The sequence below is a fragment of the Trachemys scripta genome, chromosome 2 (assembly GCF_013100865.1).
Source record: "Trachemys scripta elegans isolate TJP31775 chromosome 2, CAS_Tse_1.0, whole genome shotgun sequence".
Taxonomy (NCBI): domain Eukaryota; kingdom Metazoa; phylum Chordata; order Testudines; family Emydidae; genus Trachemys; species Trachemys scripta.
Genome location: NC_048299.1, coordinates 256,523,763 through 256,547,750, shown reverse-complemented (window position 1 = coordinate 256,547,750; position 23,988 = coordinate 256,523,763). Strand labels below are relative to the sequence as shown.

General features: G+C 39.6%; 1 protein-coding gene across 3 annotated transcripts in view; it reads left to right on the top strand.

Annotated features, from left to right (window-relative positions):
* The window catches only part of TRPS1 (transcriptional repressor GATA binding 1), a 260,928-nt gene that overhangs the window by 63,979 nt on the left and 172,961 nt on the right, over window positions 1-23,988 (top strand). For all 3 annotated transcript variants that reach the window (XM_034763501.1, XM_034763498.1, XM_034763499.1), the window contains one exon: window positions 11,483-12,086. In XM_034763501.1, coding sequence (XP_034619392.1) covers window positions 11,483-12,086 — 604 coding nt within the window. The remainder of the gene's footprint in view (window positions 1-11,482; window positions 12,087-23,988) is intronic.

Sequence of the window (23,988 nt, the reverse complement as noted above, 5' to 3'; positions counted from 1 at the left end):
TTGTTTGTCTGAGCAATTGGCTGAACATGAAGTAGGACTGAATGGACTTGTAGGCTGAGTGATTGGCTGAAGAAGGACTTGTGGCCTCTAAAGTTTTATGTTGTTTTATTGTTGAATGCAGGTTTTTATTGTACATAATTCTACATTTGTAAGTTCAACTTTCACGATAAAGAGATTGCATTACAGTACTTGTAGTAGGTGAACTGAAAAATACTATTTTGGTTTTTACAGTGCAAATATTTGTAATAAAAAATAAATATAAAATGAACACTGTACACTTTGTATTCTGTATTGTAATTGAAATCAATATATTTGAAAATGTAGAAAGCATCCAAAAATATTTAAATAAAGGGTATTCTATTATTGTTTAACAGTCTGATTCATCGTGCGATTAATTTTTTTTTAATCGCTTGACCGCCCTAATTCTTTTCAAACTGAGAGCAGGCACTCTTTCATCTGTTGATGCCATCCCACAAGATACTTTTCCAGATGATTATTTTTATGTTGTTGGTCTAAAGTGTCACTTTATTTATTTTTAAGTGTTAGCATTGCTATATGAAGATGGACAGAGCCAATCTTCCGATTCATGTCCTTATGGCAGCCAATTCCCTGATAAACCTTTTGGGGTGGATCCTCAGCTGTTGGAAATTGACTTCAGTGGAGCTTTGCCAGTTTACATCATCTGAGAATTTGGCCCTCCGATTTTAAAAGAACAGTTTGTTATACATTTTACAAAAACTGGCTTAAATATTAAGTAAAGAATGTTAACTAGCATTAAACATTTATGACCAAAGAGTCAATGGCAACCACAGAAAATCCAGACTTCCATCACCTTTAAAGGATTTTTGCATAGAAGCCATATATAGTGATGACAAAAGAAGATCCAGTTTCAGACCTCTCTTAAATATGAGAGCCTGCAATGCATTTACTAGATTCCAGGACGTTGAGAAAGTAACAAAGGCAGACTATAGTATAGTGCTTTAATAGAGCTTAAAACAGGGGCATCTAAACATTGCTCAACAGAGGGCTGCATTGGCAATATGTTGGGGAGCCCATAAAAAAATGGAGCAAATTGCTCATCTTTAATTTGGGGCTGTAGCCTCCAGAGACTACAGGTCCCAGCATGCAGTGCCTGATTTTTTATTTAAGTGGGCCACAGGGATGTTGTGGGGAATAACTGGTTAATGTTTGTAAACTGCTTTGAAGATGAAGAGTGGTATCTAAGTATGAGATATTATTATCAGGTCAGCTTTGGGCCAGGTTGTCTAACTCCATAGACAGCACTTTGGTGCTGGGGCATAGCATGATTTTTGTTTTGTTTTGTTTTGTTAGCTATTAAAGATTTTATTTTTAGCTATTCCATGGCTTCTCTACTGGAAAACAATTGTTTTGCTGCAGCTGGTAAATTTTTAAGAAGCATGTTTAATTAAAATGCCCATTCCCAAGGAAAAGGGAGGGAGAGAGGGCAAAATTTTCAAAACTGAGTGCCTTAAGTTAGGCACATAAATCAGTGGCCTAATTTAAAAAAAATGCTGAATAGCCAACAGCTCCTACCAATGTCAGTGGGAACTGTTATGCATCCGAAGAAGTGGGCTGTAGTCCACGAAAGCTTATGCTCTAATAAATTTGTTAGTCTCTAAGGTGCCACAAGTACTCCTGTTCTTCTTTTTGCTATGTACTCAGTATTTTGAAAATCAGGAGACTTATTTAAAGGTCTAAATGTGGACGTGGGTACCTAAAATTAGGCTCCTTTGTTTGAAAAGCTTGGGAAGAATTCTCTAAACCTTTAGCACACCACACCCTCATGTACTTTGTAGATGTCATATAACTAGAACCACAACTCCCTGCTCTCAGCATCTCCCAATTTCAAACACGTCTCACTTTTAAAATGTGTATTGTTCTCATTTTTCATGTCCCTTCTCCTATAAAATCACACTTTTGTGGTTTAATTCTGGGAAAAAATTTAAAACAAATATTTAGAATTTATTAAAAAAAAGACCCAAAATGACTTTTCCATAGATAATAGTTTTATTTAAATACCCATTATCTTTTGACCTACTAGGATAGAAGCATGGGGCTATTCCAATTGGAAAGGGAGGAATTTTTTACTATATAATGGTATACAACTTCCATGTCTACCTTCAATGAGTAAATTTTAGGGACGTTAATCAATCCTATTCTTCTTTTCTCCCTCTGAGTCCTATACAGTTGGTCCTGGCTGAACAGGTGAAGAGATACAAGAATAATTCCAAGAAAAAAAGATCCAGAATTTTTGAAAAATATTTGTATCTGTGAATTACGTGGCACATACAGGGTATATCTAGTCTGCAGTTAGATACCCTCCCCCTTTGTAGGGTCACAGAGCCCAGGCTCCAGCCCAAGTCCAGATGTCTACAGCTCAGTTAAACAGCCCCTGAGCCCAAGCCTTGTAAGGCAAGCTAGCTGGCACAGGCCAGTCTTGGGTTTTTAATTGCAGACTAGACATCCCCATAGAGCACATACTGGTGCGATATAAAGTTTTTATCAATGAGATGATGTTCTTTGTGACTTCCTCATGCATGAGCAAGACTTTAGACGTAGAAAGTATTTATGCCACACAGTCATGTTTTCTCTCTCTCTCTCTCCCTATATATATATATAGGGAGAGAGAGAGAGAGAGAGATAAGAATAAAAGAACATAAGAATGGCCCTACTGGGTCAGATCAAAGGTCCATCTAGCCCAGTATCCTGTCTTCTGACAGGGGCCAGTGCCAGGTGTCCCAGAGGGAATGAACAGAACAGGTAATCATCAAGTGATCCATCCCCTGTTGCTCATTCCCAGCTTCTGGCAAACAGAGGCTAGGGACACCGTTTCTGCCCATCCTGGCTAATAGCCATTGATGAACCTATCTTTCATGAATTTATCTAGTTCTTTTTTTAACCCTGTTATGGTCTTGGCCTTCACAACATCCTCTGGCAAGGAGTTCCACAGGTTGACTGTGCGTTGTGTGAAGAAATACTTCCTTTTATTTGTTTTAAACCTGCTGCCTATTAATTTCATTTGGTGACCCCTAGTTCTTGTGTTATGAGAAGTAGTAAACAACACTTCCTTATCTACTTCTTCCACACCAGTCATGATTTTATAGACCTCAATCATATCTCCCCTTAGCCATCTTTTTTCCAAGCTGAAAAGTCCCAGTCTTATTAACCTTTTATCATACGGAAATATAATAATTATTATATAATAAAATAATGTGATAGTTACTCTCAGTTCCACCACTGTGAGGGAAAAATGCAGCAAAACTCGCTGCTGGCAATTTATATACTAAGAAGCTGAATGGATCCCAACTATAAATACATAATTATGCATTGTATGGGCAGAAATGGTGTTTTTCAATTCCCATATTTAATTTTACCATTGGCACATACTGAATACCATGGATCTGCTTAGAACCTGCCTGCGTGGTTGAGTCTGTGAACTCCCTTGTGTGTGCATCTTCAATGACTTCAATGACTTTCAAGAATCGCAGGTATACATTATGCATCAAGTTTTTTTTCTGCATCTTTCTGGCTGTACGTCTGTAATATCATTTTTGTCTGTTTACTTAAATATTATTTTTGTGTCATTGTCCTCCGGTATTATCCATCTGCAATGCAGGCCTTGGCAGCCCTTCATTACTGACAACATTAGAGTTTGCAAGAATAATTAGCTTTTCATGTTGTGTCCCTACAGAAATATATACTTAAGTTTAACACCACTCAGTTTTTCCTTCACATGTAATTTGTAGGCTGTTCAGTTGAATTCAAAGTTAATGAATCACATTGCATGTCAGTGTAGTTGTGTCTAAACCTGCCTAAAATGTGCTTACATAAACAGATCTCCAAATGTCTAATTGTCCTACATTTTCTATTGTTTGCAGTGTTCAAGCCATGTTGGTCCCAGGATATTAGAAGGGAAAATATGGGTGAGGTAATCTTTTATTGGACCAACTTCTGTTGGTGAAAGAGCTGTGTAGTTTGAAAACTTGTCTCTTTAACCAATAGAAGTTGGTCAAATAAAATATATTACCTCACCAACCTTGTCTCGCTACACTTTCTACTAATTTAACTATTACTCTCACCCCATTGTACCTGAAGAATCAGGAGATATTCTTTACATTTCATTGAGAGCTTCAGTTGTGCAGTGTACTCCATAGGTGTGTGTTACTATAACGGATTAAACAATTACTGCATGAGTAATATGTAGTTAGATATCTTTGGATGAAAAAGTTCTTTACTATAGAAATTATAGTAGGTAAGGAAATTATATTCCTTCCCCCCTCCCCCCCCCGCAAAACAATTTTGTTGTCATCATTTTTGTCTGTTTTTTGTTGAAATATCAAAAATCTGAAACCAAACTTATTTTGATTTTTGGCAACTTTTAATAACCTTCAGAGTTCAGTTGTCAGAAGGTGGGGAAAAATAATTTTTCTGGTTTTTTTTGCTGAAAATCAATTTTATTTTTTTGGTGAACATTTCCATTAATGGAAAAGTTATTTTCTGTCAAATGAAAAACAGGAGTACTTGTGGCACCTTAGAGACTAACAAATTTATTAGAGCATAAGCTTTCGTGGACTACAGCCCACTTCTTCGGATGCATATAGAATGGAACATATAATGAGGAGATATATATACACACATACAGAGAGCATAAACAGGTGGGAGTTGTCTTACCAACTCTGAGAGGCCAATTAATTAAGAGAAAAAAAGCTTTTGAAGTGATAATCAAGCTAGCCGAGTACAGACAGTGTGATAAGAAGTGTGAGAGTACTTACAAGGGGAGATAGAGTCAACGTTTGTAATGGCTCAGCCATTCCCAGTCCTTATTCAAACCGGAGTTGATTGTGTCTAGTTTGCATATCAATTCTAGCTCTGCAGTCTCTCTTTGGAGTCTGTTTTTGAAGTTTTTCTGTTGTAATATAGCCACCCGCAGGTCTGTCACTGAATGACCAGACAGGTTAAAGTGTTCTCCCACTGGTTTTTGAGTATTTTGATTCCTGATGTCAGATTTGTGTCTATTAATTCTTTTGCGTAGAGACTGTCCGGTTTGGCCAATGTACATGGCAGAGGGGCATTGCTGGCACATGATGGCATATATCACATTGGTAGATGTGCAGGTGAACGAGCCCCTGATGGTATGGCTGATGTGATTAGGTCCTATGATGATGTCACTTGAATAGATATGTGGACAGAGTTGGCATCGGGGTTTGTTACAAGGATAGGTTCCTGGGTTAATGGTTTTGTTCAGTGATGTGTGGTTGCTGGTGAGTATTTGCTTTAGGTTGGGGGGTTGTCTGTAAGCGAGGACAGGTCTGTCTCCCAAGATCTGTGAGAATAAAGGATCATCTTTCAGGATAGGTTGTAGATCTCTGATGATGCGCTGGAGAGGTTTTAGTTGGGGGCTGAAGGTGACAGCTAGTGGTGTTCTGTTATTTTCTTTGTTGGGCCTGTCTTGTAGGAGGTGACTTCTGGGTACTCGTCTGGCTCTGTCAATCTGTTTTTTCACTTCAGCAGGTGGGTATTGTAGTTTTAAGAATGCTTGATAGAGATCTTGTAGGTGCTTGTCTCTATCCGAGGGATTGGAGCAAATGCGGTTATATCTTAGAGCTTGGCTGTAGACAATGGATCGTGTGGTGTGTCCTGGATGGAAGCTGGAGGCATGTAGGTAAGTGTAGCGGTCAGTAGGTTTCCGGTATAGGGTGGTATTGATGTGACCATCGCTTATTAGCACAGTAGTGTCCAGGAAATGGACCGCTTGTGTGGATTGATCTAGGCTGAGGTTGATGGTGGGATGGAAATTATTGAAATCATGGTGAAATTCCTCAAGGGCTTCTTTTCCATGGGTCCAGATGATGAAGATGTCATCAATGTAGCGCAAGTAGAGTAGGGGCGTTAGGGGACGAGAGCTAAGGAAGCGTTGTTCTAAGTCAGCCATAAAAATGTTGGCATATTGTGGGGCCATGCGGGTACCCATAGCAGTGCCGCTGACTTGAAGGTATATATTGTCCCCAAATGTGAAATAGTTGTGGGTGAGGACAAAATCACAAAGTTCAGCCACCAGGTTAGCTGTGACATTATCAGGGATACTGTTCCTGATAGCTTGTAGTCCATCTTTGTGTGGAATATTGGTGTAGAGGGCTTCTACGTCCATAGTGGCCAGGATGGTGTTTTCTGGAAGATCACCGATGGATTGTAGTTTCCTCAGGAAGTCAGTGGTGTCTCGAAGATAGCTGGGAGTGCTGGTAGCGTAGGGTCTTAGGACAGAGTCTACATAACCAGACAAGCCTGATGTTAGGGTGCCAATGCCTGAGATGATGGGGCGTCCAGGATATCCAGGTTTATGGATCTTGGGTAGCAAATAGAATACCCCTGGTCGGGGTTCTAGGCATGTGTCTGTACGGATTTGTTCCTGTGCTTTGTCAGGGAGTTTTTTTAGCAGATGGTGTAGTTTCTTTAGGTAATCCTCAGTGGGATCAGATGTTTTTTACTGAAATGTTTTTTACTGAAAATTTTTGGCAAGCTCTAGTAGAAATGTCAGGTAACATGATGAAAAATGGTCCAAACCTCTCTAGAAAAAGGGTAAGATAAAGGTCTGTAATATTCATTTTTGTAAAAAAGGACACAACACTTCCCACTCAGAATGCCTTATGATCTTTTGTAATGAGGGCAGAATCATGTTTTCCAATAAACAGAACTAATCTGTTGATAATGTAAGTGACAATTTTATTTGGTTTTCATTCAGAAGGATTCAAAAACTTTTTACAAGATACATGTAAAAAACCTGATTTTCAAAAAGGTAAGTGTGCAATTGAGTAAAAACAAGCTAAATGCATGTATGTAATTAGCACAACTGCATGTATAAATTGGTTCTTTGCATATGTGAATAGACAGTGAGAGTCATAAGTGGTTGTTTTTCCATGGAAAAACCTGATCGGTGCATGCAGTTTATGGCAGTTGCCCATACAGACTGGGTACACAATTGCACATGCAGCTGTACATCTGACTTTAAATATTAGACCTGAAGTAAGTACGAAGAGTCACTTCATGCATTACTGAAATGCAGCTGCCCTTGAGGTCAAATTCATCAACTGTCTAACCATGCACTATAACACTACACAGTGCTTTGGGAGAAGAAATGAAGAATAGTGCATAAAGCAGACAGCACAGGCTGTGGCTGAGGGCACAGGGACTTTTCAGGCCCTTATATCCCAGTGGATCCAGAGGGATATATCTGGGGTACTGGGACAGGAGACTGCCTCTCCTGCTTCACATGGGCAGTAGCAGCCAAGAGGAGGGTCTTATGGCAATCCCTAGATTTGGGGGTTTCTTCCACAAAGCAGCCATCATCTGCTGCAGCTGAAGTGTGTGTGGAGGTGGGGTGGGGGTAAAACAGGGCCATCTAGCTCTTTTACCAGACCTAGAGGGACCTGGTGTTGGCCCTGCCTTTCACCTGGGAAACAACAGCAGCTGGGAGGAGCCCTCCCACCCTTCTGATACCTTAATTCACTCAGCTCTGGAACTTGGACTGTGGATATATATTTTTTGTTGTTTGCCTTGCTTTCAGCGGTTGCTGCTTCTCCTTCATCCCATTCAGCCTCACTCTCCGGCCTTCACATCCTCCTACTTTCCTCCCTCAGTTTCCCTTCTCCCTTTACTCACTACCCCTCTTACTCAAAAAGTCTCTTCCTCTCTCCCCTTCAACTCCAAGTATAACCCCCACACCTAAAAACAAACAAACAAAACCCCTCTTAAACCCAGCTTTTTGTAATCTAAATAAAAGGAATAATGTGTTAACAAGAAATAAATAAAATGTGAAACATACAGAAACCATGGTAGTAACATGACATTTGCCTGCCGTCACCTGAGCACCTTTCCTGTGTGTGGTACCATTTTTCCCTACCCTTCAGGTGTGGGTTTTTTTGTGGCTTTTTATACTGCAAGCTCTGCAGCACAGTCACTTGTCACTGTCTTTGTAGTGCTCCTCATGCCAATGACCTTAGGATGCTACTGCAATACAAATAAATAATAGTAAAATACTCGGTTGCAGCATGTAACAACTCAAATAGGATCTCGGTCAGAATATTTTACTCCTGTTCCTGTGAAAAGTATCATGGAATATTTTAATGCCCACAAGTGTTCAGAACTTTAGATTTATATCATAATAAATTTTTAAAATGGCTTCAGTGCCTTCCTAATGCCATGATAAGATGAGTACTGGCCTAGGGCTTGATTTGTCTCTCATTCAACTCGGTGGAAAAACTGCATTAAGTTGAATGGTTCAGGAACAAGACCATAGAAGGAAGAGTGGTATTTGCTTTTTCACCAACACCATTTTCCTCCATCCCTCAGTTTTCTTTGGAAGTCTCTCATCCTAATACTGATCAACCCTGACACCGTGTGCTGTATCTTATCTCATAAGATCACAGCCTGAGATGGTACAACCACCATCTAGTTAATAATGATAACTTTTGAAAAACTAAATCAATGTATTATATAGCGTACTATGCAAATTGCCTTTCTTCTAAACTTTCTTGATTAGCTTTATGGGGCCTCACTTCACAAACTTCCACGGAATTTGTCCCATTATGAACCAATGGTAGTTTTCAGTTCTGATTTAAAAACAAACAAACAAGTCAGCCCTTCAAGTTGCTTCCTGGATTGGTGCCAGGATAGGAAGAAAAATCAGATGTGCTCGTAGCTTTTTTGTGTTGGGCCAAATTTGTACTCTGATCCGTAATGATTAAATTATTCACATGTATGCAGTTTTTAACACTTGCTCACTTTTAGGTTGGTGGGTATAGAAAATTTAGTTTAAGATCTGTGACCAAATCCTGGCTTGTCCAGTGTATCTACTAATATTGTGCAAGTCTTAGGTATTGAGCTATCCAGTTGGGATTAGAGGTGGTTTTTTATGTAGATTAGAAAAGGGTATGTTCTAAAAGAGCCTATCTTTTTATTCTGCTTGTCCGAAAAGTTCCTAATTTTTCCCATTGGGTGGCATTTGTATAAAAAGTTACACAGGCAAATTAAGAAATCCTCATGTAACTTTCTGTGGGTGGAAAAAATAACCCCTTTCTAAAGAATTAAAAATCTACAAGCTTTCAGAGTAATAAAAGTGCATTTAAGCAGGCCCGTGCCTTAGTTATAAATATATAGTTAAAATCCCTGGCTGGCAGCTGCTATACTGTTCATTTATTTGTTTCACTAGTATCATAATGGTGGTATATACAATCTGGATCAAAAATATTTAGCATGCACCTAATAAAGCCGAGTTAGACAGAAAAAGATCAGCTGCCTGAAGGTGTGATATCTGTAGAAAGGAGCCAAGTTAGAAAAGGGGGTTAGCCTTTCAAATGGCCAAGTTAAACAAAAGACACTTAGTGCTAAATTGCCTCCCAAAGGATTGATAAACGTTCAGGCAGGGAGTAAATTGGGGTTGGGCCATTAGTCCCAAATGGTGTCTTGTTTAACTTGGCTTTTTAGATAACTAACCCTTGTCGAATTTGGCCTTCTCTGAAGATATTCCACCTTTATATGACTAGCCTTTCCCCCCCCTAAATTGGCTTTTTCGTATCTGTTAAATGGTTTTGATCAGATAGCACTTTCTCTTTTTGGTTCAGAAACAGAATTAAGCTTGGTTCAGAAAAGAATTAACTTAGTATCACACTGAGAGATGGGCTGATTTCAATAAAAAGCTAGTTTAGAATGAGACAATACAGCCAGAACAGGATTTTAACCCACTGTTTTCTGGCCCACAACAAGACTCCTTTGCCACTAGACTATATACAGAATAATTCACTGAATTTTTTGGAGGCTGAAGGAGCCCATCTAGTTATCTAAACTGAAAATAATAATACTGAAAAAAACACAGAGAAAATATTACACAAGCATTACAGATATTGATACTTGAATACATACTCATATCTGCATGCATGCATGCAAAATTTCATGAAAATCAGATACTTTAAATAGCATATGGTTTATTTTGTCAAAAAAAGATTAATTTGTAAGTTTAGTCATTTATTTCTTCTACACGATCAGACTTAAAAAGGGATATTTTCTGTACTATTCCAGCTATACAGATGAACTAAACGTCAAATGCTGCTCTTATTCAAGTTAATGGGAGTTTTGCCACTAACTTCATTGGGACCAGGATTTGGCCTTGAAAGAATTAATTTTCAACAATTGAAGTTGTCATGGCAGTAACAGATTTCCCATACAAGCTTTGTCCAGTGTGGATAGTCAAGGGCTCATTTTTTCTAACTTGACTAGAGTCAGTACTGTGACTCTAGTACATAGGGTGTGTATGTATGAGTGTATCTGTATGGAGAAGGAATTACAGATTTATATACATTTTGATGAAGAGTAGGGACTGTCTTTTACCCTGCATTGGGACAGTGCCTAGCTCAATGGGACATCAATACTTGCTGGGGACTCTGGCCGCTATTGTAGTATAAATAATAATAATTAATAAGTGTTTCATAGTTAGCTCAGAGAAAGTATTCCGTTACTGTGGGATATACGGTAAACTGGTAACATGTTGTTCCAATATAGTAATGTATGCTTTACATGATTTACTAATATAGTACTTTGCATAGACTTATAATGAAAACAGGGATGTGCATTATTATTCCATCATATTCCACACCTTTTAGCAGACTGTAATGGAATTCACATATATTCTCTGCTTCCCTACTTGAAAGCCTCTCATACGTTACGAAAATGCCTCTGCATTTGACAGTAGAATTCAATATATAAGGACACAATCAGCTGTCTTGTGTTTCCTTAAGAGCAGTCTCATTTCAAAACAGTTTTTAGAATTTCCACAGAGAACAAATAAGAATTGTTTCTTGTTTCAACAACTCTTATCCCTTGAAGTATCTTTAGCTGTAAGTTAACTAGAGCTCTCCTCCAAAGTCCTCTGTATTGACTAAATGGATGTAAAATTGATGATAGGCGAAGGAATTTTTTAAAACAATTAAACAGGAATTCTTTAATACAGCACTATATTATACAAAGTGGCTTTTAATTAGGTGTCAGAAAGAAGTATGTCCCCTTGTAAGTGTTTCATTTTCTGTTGGAAAATGTCACAGTGGAATAAATAGGAGGTGAAAAGTGTATTGATTCAAATCAAAAAGAAAAATCATACAAAATCTGCAGTGAAATTATGTAGAGTTCAGAAAGACAGGACTGAGTATGAATGAACGGTTAGAGGATCATTGATAACAAAAGCAACAAACCAGTTTTTAGCAACTAGATTTATTTTTGTGTTACCCAACATACAACAAAAATAAATCCACATTCTTTATTTAGAGTTACATGTGCCAGATAATTTCACTTCAAGTTCTGGATTTGGAAGTATTCCATTCCAGACCTCCTCATATATTTTGTAAGAAAAATGAAGGTACAAGAAAGGGGATGGTGAATGGACTCTGATATTAAAATTATCTTCATTTTCTTTCAGGAGAGTACATAACTGCTACAAATGCCGTCAGTGCAGCTTTACAGCTGTTGACACTCAGTCACTACTAGAGCACTTCAACACTGTGCATTGTCAGGAGATGGACATCAGTACAGCCAATGGGGAAGACAGTCATGGTATGTCTGCTATCAAAGAAGAGCCCAAAATTGACCTAAAGGTCTACAGTCTGATCAATCCAGACCCCAAAATGGGGGAGCCCATTTCTGACAGCATAGTGAAGAGGGAAAAGCTAGAAGATAAGGAAGTGCTCAAGGAGAAAGGTTGGACTGACAGCTCCAATGATGATCTTCGCAGTGTGACCTGGAGAGGAACAGACATTTTGAGGGGAAGTCCATCATACACACAAACAAGCTTAGGCCTCCTGACCCCAGTGTCTGTTGGCCAAGAGCAGCCAAAGCCGTTAAGGGATAGTCCAAACGTAGAAGCTGCCCACCTTGCACGGCCTATTTATGGCTTGGCTGTTGAGACCAAGGGATTCCTGCAGGGGGTGCCAGCAGGAGGCGGAGAGAAATCTGGACCACTCACTCATCAATATCCTGGATCAGGCGATAACAAATCAAAGGACGAATCCCAGTCCCTGTTACGGGTAGGAAGCTTTCCTTTGTTACACTGAATGCATGCATATTGTGTTTACTTTCAACTACTCATTTCTTTAATTTTGGAATGGTACTTTATTTTCAAGGGCACTTTATTAAAATCAGTCTAAAAGATTCAAACTTTTAGAGCTACATTGGCAGGTAATAGTTCACAAGCGTTTGTATAAAACATGTACCAGATGCAGTAGGAAGCAATTGTTTGTCTTTGCCATTAGCTCTGACTGAATTTTGGTTAATCATTCCTGCTGATTATGCAAGAATCTGATACATTTGGCGAAGAAAGGTTTAGAACCCCAGAAGGCTGCACATCTGTTATATTAACACATCTAATCACCTCTTAAATTTTGAGATGGGGTGACAGCGCATACTGAAGCGAGATATCATAGTATTAAACAGCTAAAATATGAAATATGAGTCAAATATTAATAAAGAAATGTAATTGGGGAGGGAGAGTTAAAACATGTAAAGTACATGGTAACTTTGACATTTGTCTGGTTGGCTTGTCGAAGAAGAAGAAGAAAAAAAGGAACTGAGGAAATGTCAAAAGAGAGAGAAATTCTGTATCTTACTGTACATTCTCATCCTATCCTCAAAACAAAACTGAACTAGTTCTCTCTCTGAACAAATCGCACCTGTGCATACAAAGGGCTTCCCCTCACTCTTTTACTGTATGTACTTTGCCCTGTGAAGGAAGTTTGAGTTTCAGATAACTCACTAATTCTGAGGAGGAGGTTAGTGGCCCGGGGAAATAACTGTCTTTCTCTCTGAGTCAGCACTGGGTTTTCACTAGGTTCCATTTCCCATCTGAACTCCTAGAAAGTTGCTGCAGTTGCTTTCAGTTTACATACAAAGGTGATTTTGAAACTCAGCTGGTATTGAGAATGGAAATAATGATTAGCTGCTTTTCTTTATTCTCTCTTTAAGGACATTTAGAATCAAAATCCAGTACAATATGTCAGAAGGGTAAAGAGAAGGCAAATGTATTTTTCAGCAGTCTTCTATAATATATTTATAAAATATCTTTTGAGCTGTTTAAGTCAGTAGAGTCTAAAACTTGACAATTGTGCTAATTCTCAATAATTTATTTATAATTTAAAAGCTTCATGCATCTGAATGGAACCAAAGCATTATATATTGTATAAAGCCGTGAAATGTCACTGACATCATCTCTCAGCTTAATTATTTGAATAGTGACATGGAAGGCTTTCTGTGGGAAGATCTGGGTTGGGGACAATTGTGTATGGGAGCTTCATATATAGTACACGAGTTGCTTTTCTCCTCTGTTTATCAGTATTTTTTTTAAAAAATCCTGATTAGAGGTGAAATTTACCCTGACAGAAGGAACCACTTATATCCCACTTAAGCTCTATTTAGTGGGACTTAGCCATGCATAGACCTTTTGTTGGCTATCTCCACAGGGACCACTGTTACCCTGGGAGGCTAGCCAGTTGAGACTAAATTTTATTTGTTTTTGCACAGGCTAAACCTCATTGTCTATTTAAAAAAAAAACATGCAAAGGAATCTGGTAACATGCTGCATTAGCGCTGTGAAAACCACTTATACTCCTCTGGCTGTGCCTGAAACCTAAAAATAATACCACTTTAGTTCTTCGATTTACCTGATTTTTTTACCACTGGAGAAGGCAGAGAAGGAAAGATTATGCTGGGCAATTTTTATGGTTGGCTCAACAAGAAATTCAAATATAAATATATATTTAAAGGTTCTTCACGGAAAGGTGCTAATGTGATGAGGTTTTCAAACCCATATTTTGGGTTTGAATGGATTGCTTTTCAGAGGTGCTGAATTCCTGCAGTTCCCATTGACTTCTAAAATCATTGTCCTCTGAACATGCAGTCTGCTTATTTAGGTGCATAAATATGGATTCAGTTGTTAGGTTTAGGTATCCGCTTTTTAAAATTTTATCCTACATCCCAATTTCTGCTTTACATAGTTTGTAAAATGATTGTAGTAAAAGGTTAGGCTTAGTCTGCACTGATTAGGGAAACTATGTTGGCACCTTACAGGGAAGAATTACCTTTAAATACAGTTAATGCTAGTTGAACTCCACTGGACACAGAACCTAATTGAACATGTCTTTCCCTTAACCCCCATTTCTTTTTATTTTCATGATTTCATTTTTCTTCTGTGAAGACTGGAGAGGGGGCTTATGTCAGCTAGCCTAAGACAGTCATCTTTTTACTCGGACACTATGTCAGTGGACTCCTGGAACATGCTGGACCGAGTTCATACACATCATAAGACATACTTATGTTTCATAACTATTGAGGGAAGAAGGCGATAGTGAGACTTTAGCCTTCATTTTGGGAGTTCTCAGGGCGAATGGAACTTGAGGGTTTAGTGCTAATTCAGATTCAGAGCTGAATCAGGTCAGTGCGAAAAGAACCCCCAAAATTCCTGATTCAGTTCATTGAGGGCAGAATTGTGCAGTGAAACCCTGGCTCTGTTAAAGTCAAAAACAAAACTTTGACTTCTGTGGGGCTAGAATTTCACCCAAAGGCATCTTTGCCGCTGACATTCTGAAGGATTAGAATGTCAATTGATCCAAGCAGAAGAGTTCTTTAGATTAATTCTGCTGCCTCCTCTTCATTTCCAGAAATCTAAAGTTTTTCTAGTCAACACTGATTGTACCCAGTAAATTAAAAAACAAGAATGTTCTTTATTGTTTGAACATATCTTACTTGATTGTCCTCTTAGGAAAAAGAGCATGTAAGACTGTAACGTGAAGCAATGATTTAGGTACTAAAAGCTGGCATGCCCCAACCAGTGCTTCCAGCTGGTACAAGTCTCTAAAGTTATATCAGTAGTTTGAATTCAAAGTTGTGCGTGCTAGGGCCACTTGTTGACAAAAAGGCAAAATTTACACTACTTCTATTATTCTGTTTAGATGACAGAGACTGTCATTTCATGTTTTTGAAAAACTGACATGAACAGAACAGTTTTAATCTGGGGAGACCCAGTCGGAAGCATTGAATATATAACGTGATCAAAGGGGAAAAATCGCATGTGTCTGTTTTTGTGTTCCCCCCAGTGGTTCCCATTTACTAAGAAAGCTTTGAAATGATTTTAACAGTTATAAGGATAGTTTTCACTTTTCATCTTTGGACTTCACTTTTGAGACTGGGTTGGCAGTGCTAGTCACACTTTTTACAGATGAGGTAACTGAGTTGCTGAGAAGCTTAGAGACCAGCCCCGGATCACATGGCAAATCAGTGGCAGAACCAGTATCAGAATTTTGTCCTTGTGACTCCGATTGCTCACTCCCTCCCTGTTCTGTTTTGAGTGGTGTTGCATGAAGTTTAAGTGGTCAAGGAATTTGGCTTATTTAATTGTTTTTAAAGTGTGTATAAATGCATATGGAATATACATAGCAATTATTATTTCTGGGAAGATATTTACATAATGCAAGTTGTGTTGCAAGCTGTATATTGTATATTCAGTGTACTCTTTGGAAACACAGCCCCATAGTTTTTTAATCACAGCTGATGACGGAATGCTTATAGATAAAACTGTGCATAAATAGAATTTGTTGTAGAATCAGCTAATGCAAGGGGTACAGAATTTATCCAACAGCAGAAAAATAAATAGAGGATAATATCACAAGCAAGTTTTCTAGGTGTTTGTTTTATAGTATATCTCCGATGGTTGACATGTGGTTACAATGTCAGAAATAATAAAAATCGATTGAAAAAAGGTGGAAAATTTTATATATTATAATTTTGTCAACAAAATTGTCTCATAAGTACAATACATTTGTAAGCCTTCATGTTTTGTAACCTGCCTATATGCTGCTTTGCTGCTCTCATTCTACCTGTGATGGCCACCTGACCCCACAATGTGTCATTTAGTGGATTCTTCATGGGAGAAGGTTGTGTAGGATTTCATTGCATCCTTTCAGGAGACTGAGATATTGTAATGATGGCAGTTCATACAACGCACGTGCAAACACATGTGGATAGTGGGCACACCTCCTGCCCCCCCAGACAATTAGGGAGAGTTTTCAGGCTGCTCATGTGTGAGTGAATCTTTCTCAGGGACTTGTTACGAGGGCCTACTGTTTTTGCCGCCCCAAGCAGTGTGCCAAATTGTCGCCGCGGATAGCGGGGGCAGTCCATGTGCCGTTAGGGTGGCATGCGCGTTTCCACAGCGGCCGCAATTCGGCAGCAGCTTCTGTCTTCAGCTGGAAGACAGAAGCCACCAAACTGCCGCCGTGGGCAGTTGAACATTGACGCTGCCGCCGAATTGCTGCCGCCGTGGAAACGCGCTTGCCGCCCTAATGGCACACGGACTGCCCCCGCCCTCCGTGGCGGCAATTCGGCGCGCTGCTTGGGGGCGAAACCACACAGACTGCCGCCCGTTGCAGATTGCCGCCCCAAGCACCTGCTTGGAATGTTGGTGCCTGGAGCCGGCTCTGTTTGTTACACTTCTCTGAGTAGCTTTAATTTTATTTTTCTTATTAAAATGTTTCCAGTAACTGTATTTACAGGCTATCTGTATGTTTTGTAAATGGGAATACAAAAAAAAAAAAAAAAAATCCCTCTTCATGGAACAATGTAGATGTTAACCCTCTCTTCCTTAGAGTAACTGAATTTATAGTTTAAAGATTTGTTGACACTGGATGAGTCTATTGAGATGCAAAAATGTTCCTTTCGTGTGGGAGGGAACATTGGCAGCCAGCAGAAGATGAGCCAAGCAGCATTGTTTAGTGCTTTGACAACTCTGATTCTGGACAGTAGGAACTCTTTTCCTAAACTGATTTTAAATGAAGTGTCCTCTTTGATTATGTTTTGATGCTGCAGTACCAAGTTTTCCACAGTGTAGACACACAGAGGTGCAACGTGATCCTGTTAATTTACACACACAGACCTATTTAGCATACAATGTTATCTGTGCACAAGGGGATGTGCAAATGTTACTGCAACATTTTCATATGCATGCATAAAATCACAGACCCTGATGTCTTCTAATGTCGTCCATTTCTGAAAGTGTCATACATATTATGGCCTATTTGCAGTAATTTCATCTAAAACATATGTAATATGAGAAAAAACGAGGAGTACTTGTGGCACCTTAGAGACTAACAAATTTATTTGGGCATAAACTTTCGTGGGCTAAAACCCACTTCATCATATGCATGGAGTGGGAAAAAAAAAACAGTACGCAGGTGTATATATACACAATACATGAAAAGATGGGAGTTGCCTACTGTTTTTTCCCCCACTCCATGCATCTGATGAAGTGGGTTTTAGCCCACGAAAGCTTATGCCCAAATAAATTTGTTAGCCTCTAAGGTGCCACAAGGACTCTTCATTGCTTTTTGCTGATACAGACTAACACGGTTACCATGCTGAAACCTGTAATATGAGAGAGGGTCAATGGAGCAAATTGTAATAAATGGAGATCTTGGACAGCAATATTTAAGTCTTGACTAAAATATGTTAAAATTTGCTATAGATGTTTTCTTTTGAGGCATAACCCTTGAGCTGAACACTCTCAACTTTTCCATGGAACGGAGGGCACTCAGCAACACATGCTACAAGAAAGCATTGTATTTCAAGACTGATTCAATTTACCTCAAGAATAGTTGGTTATTGTTCAGCCTGTGATATTTACACTTCAAATGTTCCATATTCTGTTCTGTTCTGTATATGTTCTGTATATGTTCCATATTTTGTTCTGTATATAACTATCTAGAGCTGGTTAATTTTTTAAATTATGAATTTCTGCTGGACCAATCATGATTCCACCCCTTCACCTTTTTCTTAACAGGCCAAAGAGCAGGTTGATTTGTTTTCAAAGTTTGAAAGAAAAAAAAAGATGCAATTTTCGCTTAGTTACTTAAAAGTAACTATGTAGTAAATATCATACATAATTTTCCCTATAGTGAATCATTGGATAGTTTATACTGCATTTTGAATTATTGATCCCTGTTTAACTGTGAGAGAGACTTTCAAAGGGTTATGTGCCCAACAACCTCTGTAACTCACTGGAAATTGCTCACTCCCCTGTGTGCTTTTGAAACTATTCCTCCCGTGTATAAACATCAGATTGTTGGCTCTAGAAGGATAGCAAATCTTATAAGTGAATCCTGCTTGCACTGAAGTCAGTAGATTTGCTGCTGACTTTAACAGGAGGAGCAAACCCTGCATGAGAGAATATACAAAATGTGTTCTTAAAAGTCTTGGTAGCATTAACAGATGTACATAATCACTGGGGAATACAATGCAATGAATACCTTTTTTTAAGCTGGAGTATTTTTATGCTGATTTGTAGAATTAAATTTAAGAAGAGTATAATTGTTCCTTTTTTGCTTTAGTTGGTAGATTTCTTGGACACTGTATCCTTGTCCCCCACTTTCTTAAAAAGTACCCCTCTAAAGAAGAAACAACTGAAACAGTTTCTCTTTAGCTGCATCTCATTTTTTTTCCATTTCCTCTGACTCCGTAAGGGATCTTTCAGGAAGTATTTATAGTCAAGGCCATTCATTGCCATACGGGTCCTCTAATTAACTCAGGGAAACTCAGCAGGCACTATGTCTTACTAATGCACATTGCTATGTTAGGTCAAAGAACTGCTAAGCTCTTTCAGTTTTGTTAAAAGCACCTGTTTCTACAATTCAGAGTTTGAGGTGGTGGGGGGTTAATTTTTAAGTATAAAATAGAACCTGGAAAATTTAAATTATCATCTGACAAGCAAAGTGTCAGAGTAAAGATAGGACTTGATTAGAAACAGTTTTGAAACCTTGATTTCCTGCACAAAACCGGAGAATGGTAAAATTCCCTTGTTGGTGAATGGGCTACAAGTGAAGTTAAACTAACTTTATAAAGGTTTGAAATAGCTTAGAAACAAACATGTGTTTGGCTCCTTTTAGTAACTACTGGAACAAACCCACAAGAAAATTGAATGTTTTGCATTACTCATCATGACACAGTGATCAAATAGGACTAGAATATAACTTCAAAAAAATGTTAACCTGCCCAGTTAAATAGATGTTTCTGGTTCATGAGAATTGAATTGAAACATAGTCGACTGGGGACGGGTTGTCACATGGAAAGAGGGCCCCACCTTTTGGATATATACCCACCCAGAGTTGCGTACATTTCTGTCACTGGGGGCAGGGAATGAGTAAAAATGTATTAGACAGTAAAATCATTATTTGGGTGTGGCACAGTAATAATACAGTGGGTGGATGTTTGCATCAAAAACGCTGAGGAAAAGGTGAATCAGTCTGCAGAACAAAGAGCAATAAGCATTAAGTTACAAGCCTCCTGGCCTTTTAGTAAGCAACAGTATATACAGAAGTTGCTAGGATCAATAGCAAAATAATTCTAGCAGAGAAAACCAGATTCTCGATTTAAGATGAGCTGCATCATTTGTCTTGTTGAGTCAATAACGAAGACAAAAGCCACCCTACATTCTATAATGAAACAAATGGCTGATATGGATTGAAATTAAGAATCACATATCATTAATTGAACCTTTATATTCCCATCATTAGTCAGATACCAGAACTGCTCTTATTCTCAGTGGTTTGGTAGTTAGCTGATCAACATAATTTCTTCAGTAAGAAGAAGCAAAATATTATGCATACTGGTTTCTAAAGTAATACTGGTTGAATCATGGTCTCACTATTTGAACTTGTGAGAAAGAATTGTCATTAATATAATATGGATTTTGAAGTGAATATGATTTTATGGTAATTATGTAATTTTATAAAATACGTGTGTAGACTATTAGGAAGAAAATATGATGAATAATAACTTTGCTTACATGTCTCTGATTACTTAGTGCTATGTTCTCTGATCAGATCAACATCTTTTGTAACATGTGTTGCTATTAAGTTCATTTGAGTCCTGGGGAGCAGGCTGGTTTAATTCTTATAGCTCCATTAACTTCAGTGGAACATTGACAATTTTCACCAGCTGGTGATCTGCCTCTGTTCTTTTTTTAGCTGTCAATTTTAATTTATTTATTGACAAAGGGCCCAACCCTGCAAACCTTACTTCTGAGAATAGTACCATTCATTTCAGTAGGACTAATCACCTGAGTAAAGATTATTCACAATAAGTAGGGTTTCAGGAACAGACCTAAAATCAAAGCAACATCTTTTATCCAGGCTTCAAATGGTTTACTACGTTTTAACTTTTAACTTGTGCTACTCTCTTATAGTATCAGTTATAACTATAGCCTAATTATTGTTTTAAATAAAATACTGTGACAGTACCAAACAAATACAGCTGTGAGCACTGCATACATAAACAAAACTGAGTGTTATATTTAAACTATATAATTCTTAGATTTTTCAATGGCAAGGGCTCTTTAAATTTGGAAGTAAGAAGTTTGCACTATTCAGACTAATTTTATCAATTATTAAACTTATCAAAAGTTTTGAGAAGTAAAATAAGCACATTATAATAATTTATTTTTAGGTGCATCGGTGTTTAGCATTAGATTATATATTTCCAGTGAAATCATAGAATCATAGAATCATAGAATATCAGAGTTGGAAGGGACCTCAAGAGGTCATCTAGTCCAACCCCCTGCTCAAAGCAGGACCAATTCCCAGCTAAATCATCCCAGCCAGGGCTTTGTCAAGCCGGGCCTTAAAAACCTCCAAGGAAGGAGACTCTACCACCTCCCTAGGTAACGCATTCCAGTGTTTCACCACCCTCCTAGTGAAATAGTTTTTCCTGATATCCAACCTGGACCTCCCCCACTGCAACTTGAGACCATTGCTCCTTGTTCTGTCATCTGCCACCACTGAGAACAGCCGAGCTCCATCCTCTTTGGAACCCCCCTTCAGGTAGTTGAAGGCTGCTATCAAATCCCCCCTCATTCTTCTCTTCTGGAGACTAAACAATCCCAGTTCTCTCAGCCTCTCCTCATAAGTCATGTGCTCCAGACCCCTAATCATTTTTGTTGCCCTCCGCTGGACTCTTTCCAATTTTTCCACATCCTTCTTGTAGTGTGGGGACCAAAACTGGACACAGTATTCCAGATGAGGCCTCACCAATGTCGAATAAAGGGGAACGATCACGTTCCTCGATCTGCTGGCAATGCCCCTACTTATACAGCCCAAAATGCCGTTAGCCTTCTTGGCAACAAGAGCACACTGTTGACTCATATCCAGCTTCTCGTCCACTGTGACCCCTAGGTCCTTTTCAGCAGAACTGCTACCTAGCCATTCGGTCCCTAGTCTGTAGCAGTGCATGGGATTCTTCCGTCCTAAGTGCAAGACTCTGCACTTGTCCTTGTTGAACCTCATCAGGTTTTTTTCTGCCCAATCCTCTAATTTGTCTAGGTCCCTCTGTATCCGATCCCTACCCTCTAGTGTATCTACCACGCCTCCTAGTTTAGTGTCATCTGCAAACTTGCTGAGAGTGCAGTCCACACCATCCTCCAGATCATTAATAAAGATATTAAACAAAACCGGCCCCAGGACCGACCCTTGGGGCACTCCACTTGAAACCGGCTGCCAACTAGACATGGAGCCATTGATCACTACCCGTTGAGCCCGACGATCTAGCCAGCTTTCTATCCACCTTACAGTCCATTCATCCAGCCCATACTTCTTTAACTTGGTGGCAAGAATACTGTGGGAGACCGTATCAAAAGCTTTGCTAAAGTCAAGAAATAACACATCCACTGCTTTCCCCTCATCCACAGAGCCAGTTATCTCATCATAGAAGGCAATTAGGTTAGTCAGGCACGACTTCCCCTTCGTGAATCCATGCTGACTGTTCCTGATCACTTTCCTCTCCTCTAAATGTTTCATAATTGATTCCTTGAGGACCTGCTCCATGATTTTTCCAGGGACTGAGGTGAGGCTGACTGGCCTGTAGTTCCCCGGATCCTCCTTCTTCCCTTTTTTAAAGATGGGCACTACATTAGCCTTTTTCCAGTCATCTGGGACCTCCCCCGATCGCCATGAGTTTTCAAAAATAATGGCTAATGGCTCTGCAATCTCACCCGCCAACTCTTTTAGCACCCTCGGATGCAGCGCATCCGGCCCCATGGACTTGTGCACGTCCAGTTTTTCTAAATAGTCCCGAACCACTTCTTTCTCCACAGAGGGCTGGTCACCTTCTCCCCATGCTGTACTGCCCAGTGCAGCAATCTGGGAGCTGACCTTGTGCGTGAAGACAGAGGCAAAAAAATCATTGAGTACATTAGCTTTTTCCACATCCTCTGTCACTAGGTTGCCTCCCTCATTCAGTAAGGGGCCCACACTTTCCTTGATTTTCTTCTTGTTGCTAACATACCTGAAGAAACCCTTCTTGTTACTCTTAACATCTCTTGCTAACTGCAACTCCAAGTGTGATTTGGCCTTCCTGATTTCACTCCTGCACGCCTGAGCAATATTTTTATACTCCTCCCTGGTCATTTGTCCAATCTTCCACTTCTTATAAGCCTCTTTTTTGCATTTAAGATCAGCAAGGATTTCACTGTTTAGCCAAGCTGGTCGCCTGCCATATTTACTATTCTTTCTACACATCGGGATGGTTTGTTCCTGCAACCTCAATAAGGATTCTTTAAAATACAGCCAGCTCTCCTGGACCCCTTTGCCCTTCATGTTGTTTTCCCAGGGGATCCTGCCCATCTGTTCCCTGAGGGAGTCAAAGTCTGCTTTTCTGAAGTCCAGGGTCCATATTCTGCTGCTCTCCTTTCTTCCTTGTGTCAGGATCCTGAACTCGACCATCTCATGGTCACTGCCTCCCAGGTTCCCATCCACTTTTGCTTCCCCTACTAGTTCTTCCCTGTTTGTGAGCAGCAGGTCAAGAAAAGCTTTGCCCCTAGTTGGTTCCTCCAGCACTTGCACCAGGAAATTGTCCCCTACACTTTCCAAAAATTTCCTGGATTGCCTGTGCACCGCTGTATTGCTCTCCCAGCAGATATCAGGGTGATTAAAGTCTCCCATGAGAACCAGGGCCTGTGATCTAGCAATTTCTGCTAGTTGCCAGAAGAAAGCCTCGTCCGCCTCATCCCCCTGGTCTGGTGGTCTATAGCAGACTCCAACCACGACATCACCCTTGTTGCTCCCACTTCTCAACTTTATCCAGAGACTCTCAGGTTTTTCTGCAGTATCATACCGGAGCTCTGAGCAGTCATACTCCTCTCTTACATACAACGCAACTCCCCCACCTTTTCTGCCCTGCCTGTCCTTCCTGAACAGTTTATATCCATCCATGACAGTACTCCAGTCATGTGAGTTATCCCACCAAGTCTCTGTTATTCCAATCACATCATAGTTCCTTGACTGTGCCAGGACTTCCAGTTCTCCCTGCTTGTTTCCCAGGCTTCTTGCATTTGTGTATAGGCACTTAAGATAACTCAATGATCGTCCCTCTTTCTCAGCATGAGACAGGAGTCCTCCCCTCTTGCGCTCTCCTGCTTGTGCTTCCTCCCAGGATCCCATTTCCCCACTTACCTCAGGGCTTTGGTCTCCTTCCCCCGGTGAACCTAGTTTAAAGCCCTCCTCACTAGGTTAGCCAGCCTGCTGGCGAAGATGCTCTTCCCTCTCTTCGTTAGGTGGAGCCCATCTCTGCCTAGCACTCCTTCTTGGAACACCATCCCATGGTCGGGAAACCCAACACGGGAAACCTCACCCGGCCCGGACACGGAAAGGATTGACAGATTGAAATGAAAGTTTGTATTTTACATACAAACTAAGGACCAAATTCTGCCAAATTGAATACAATAGGAAGAGCACACTCATGTCCGAGGGCAGAATTTATTGCTAATTTTGTAGATTTTTTTCAATGGAAAATTAAATTTCATAGATGAATGCAGGCGAGGATTATACATAATTTTGTTTTTGCCTGAAGTAGAATGGCGTTGAACAGTGAAAAGTGGCATGAAGATACATCTAACAC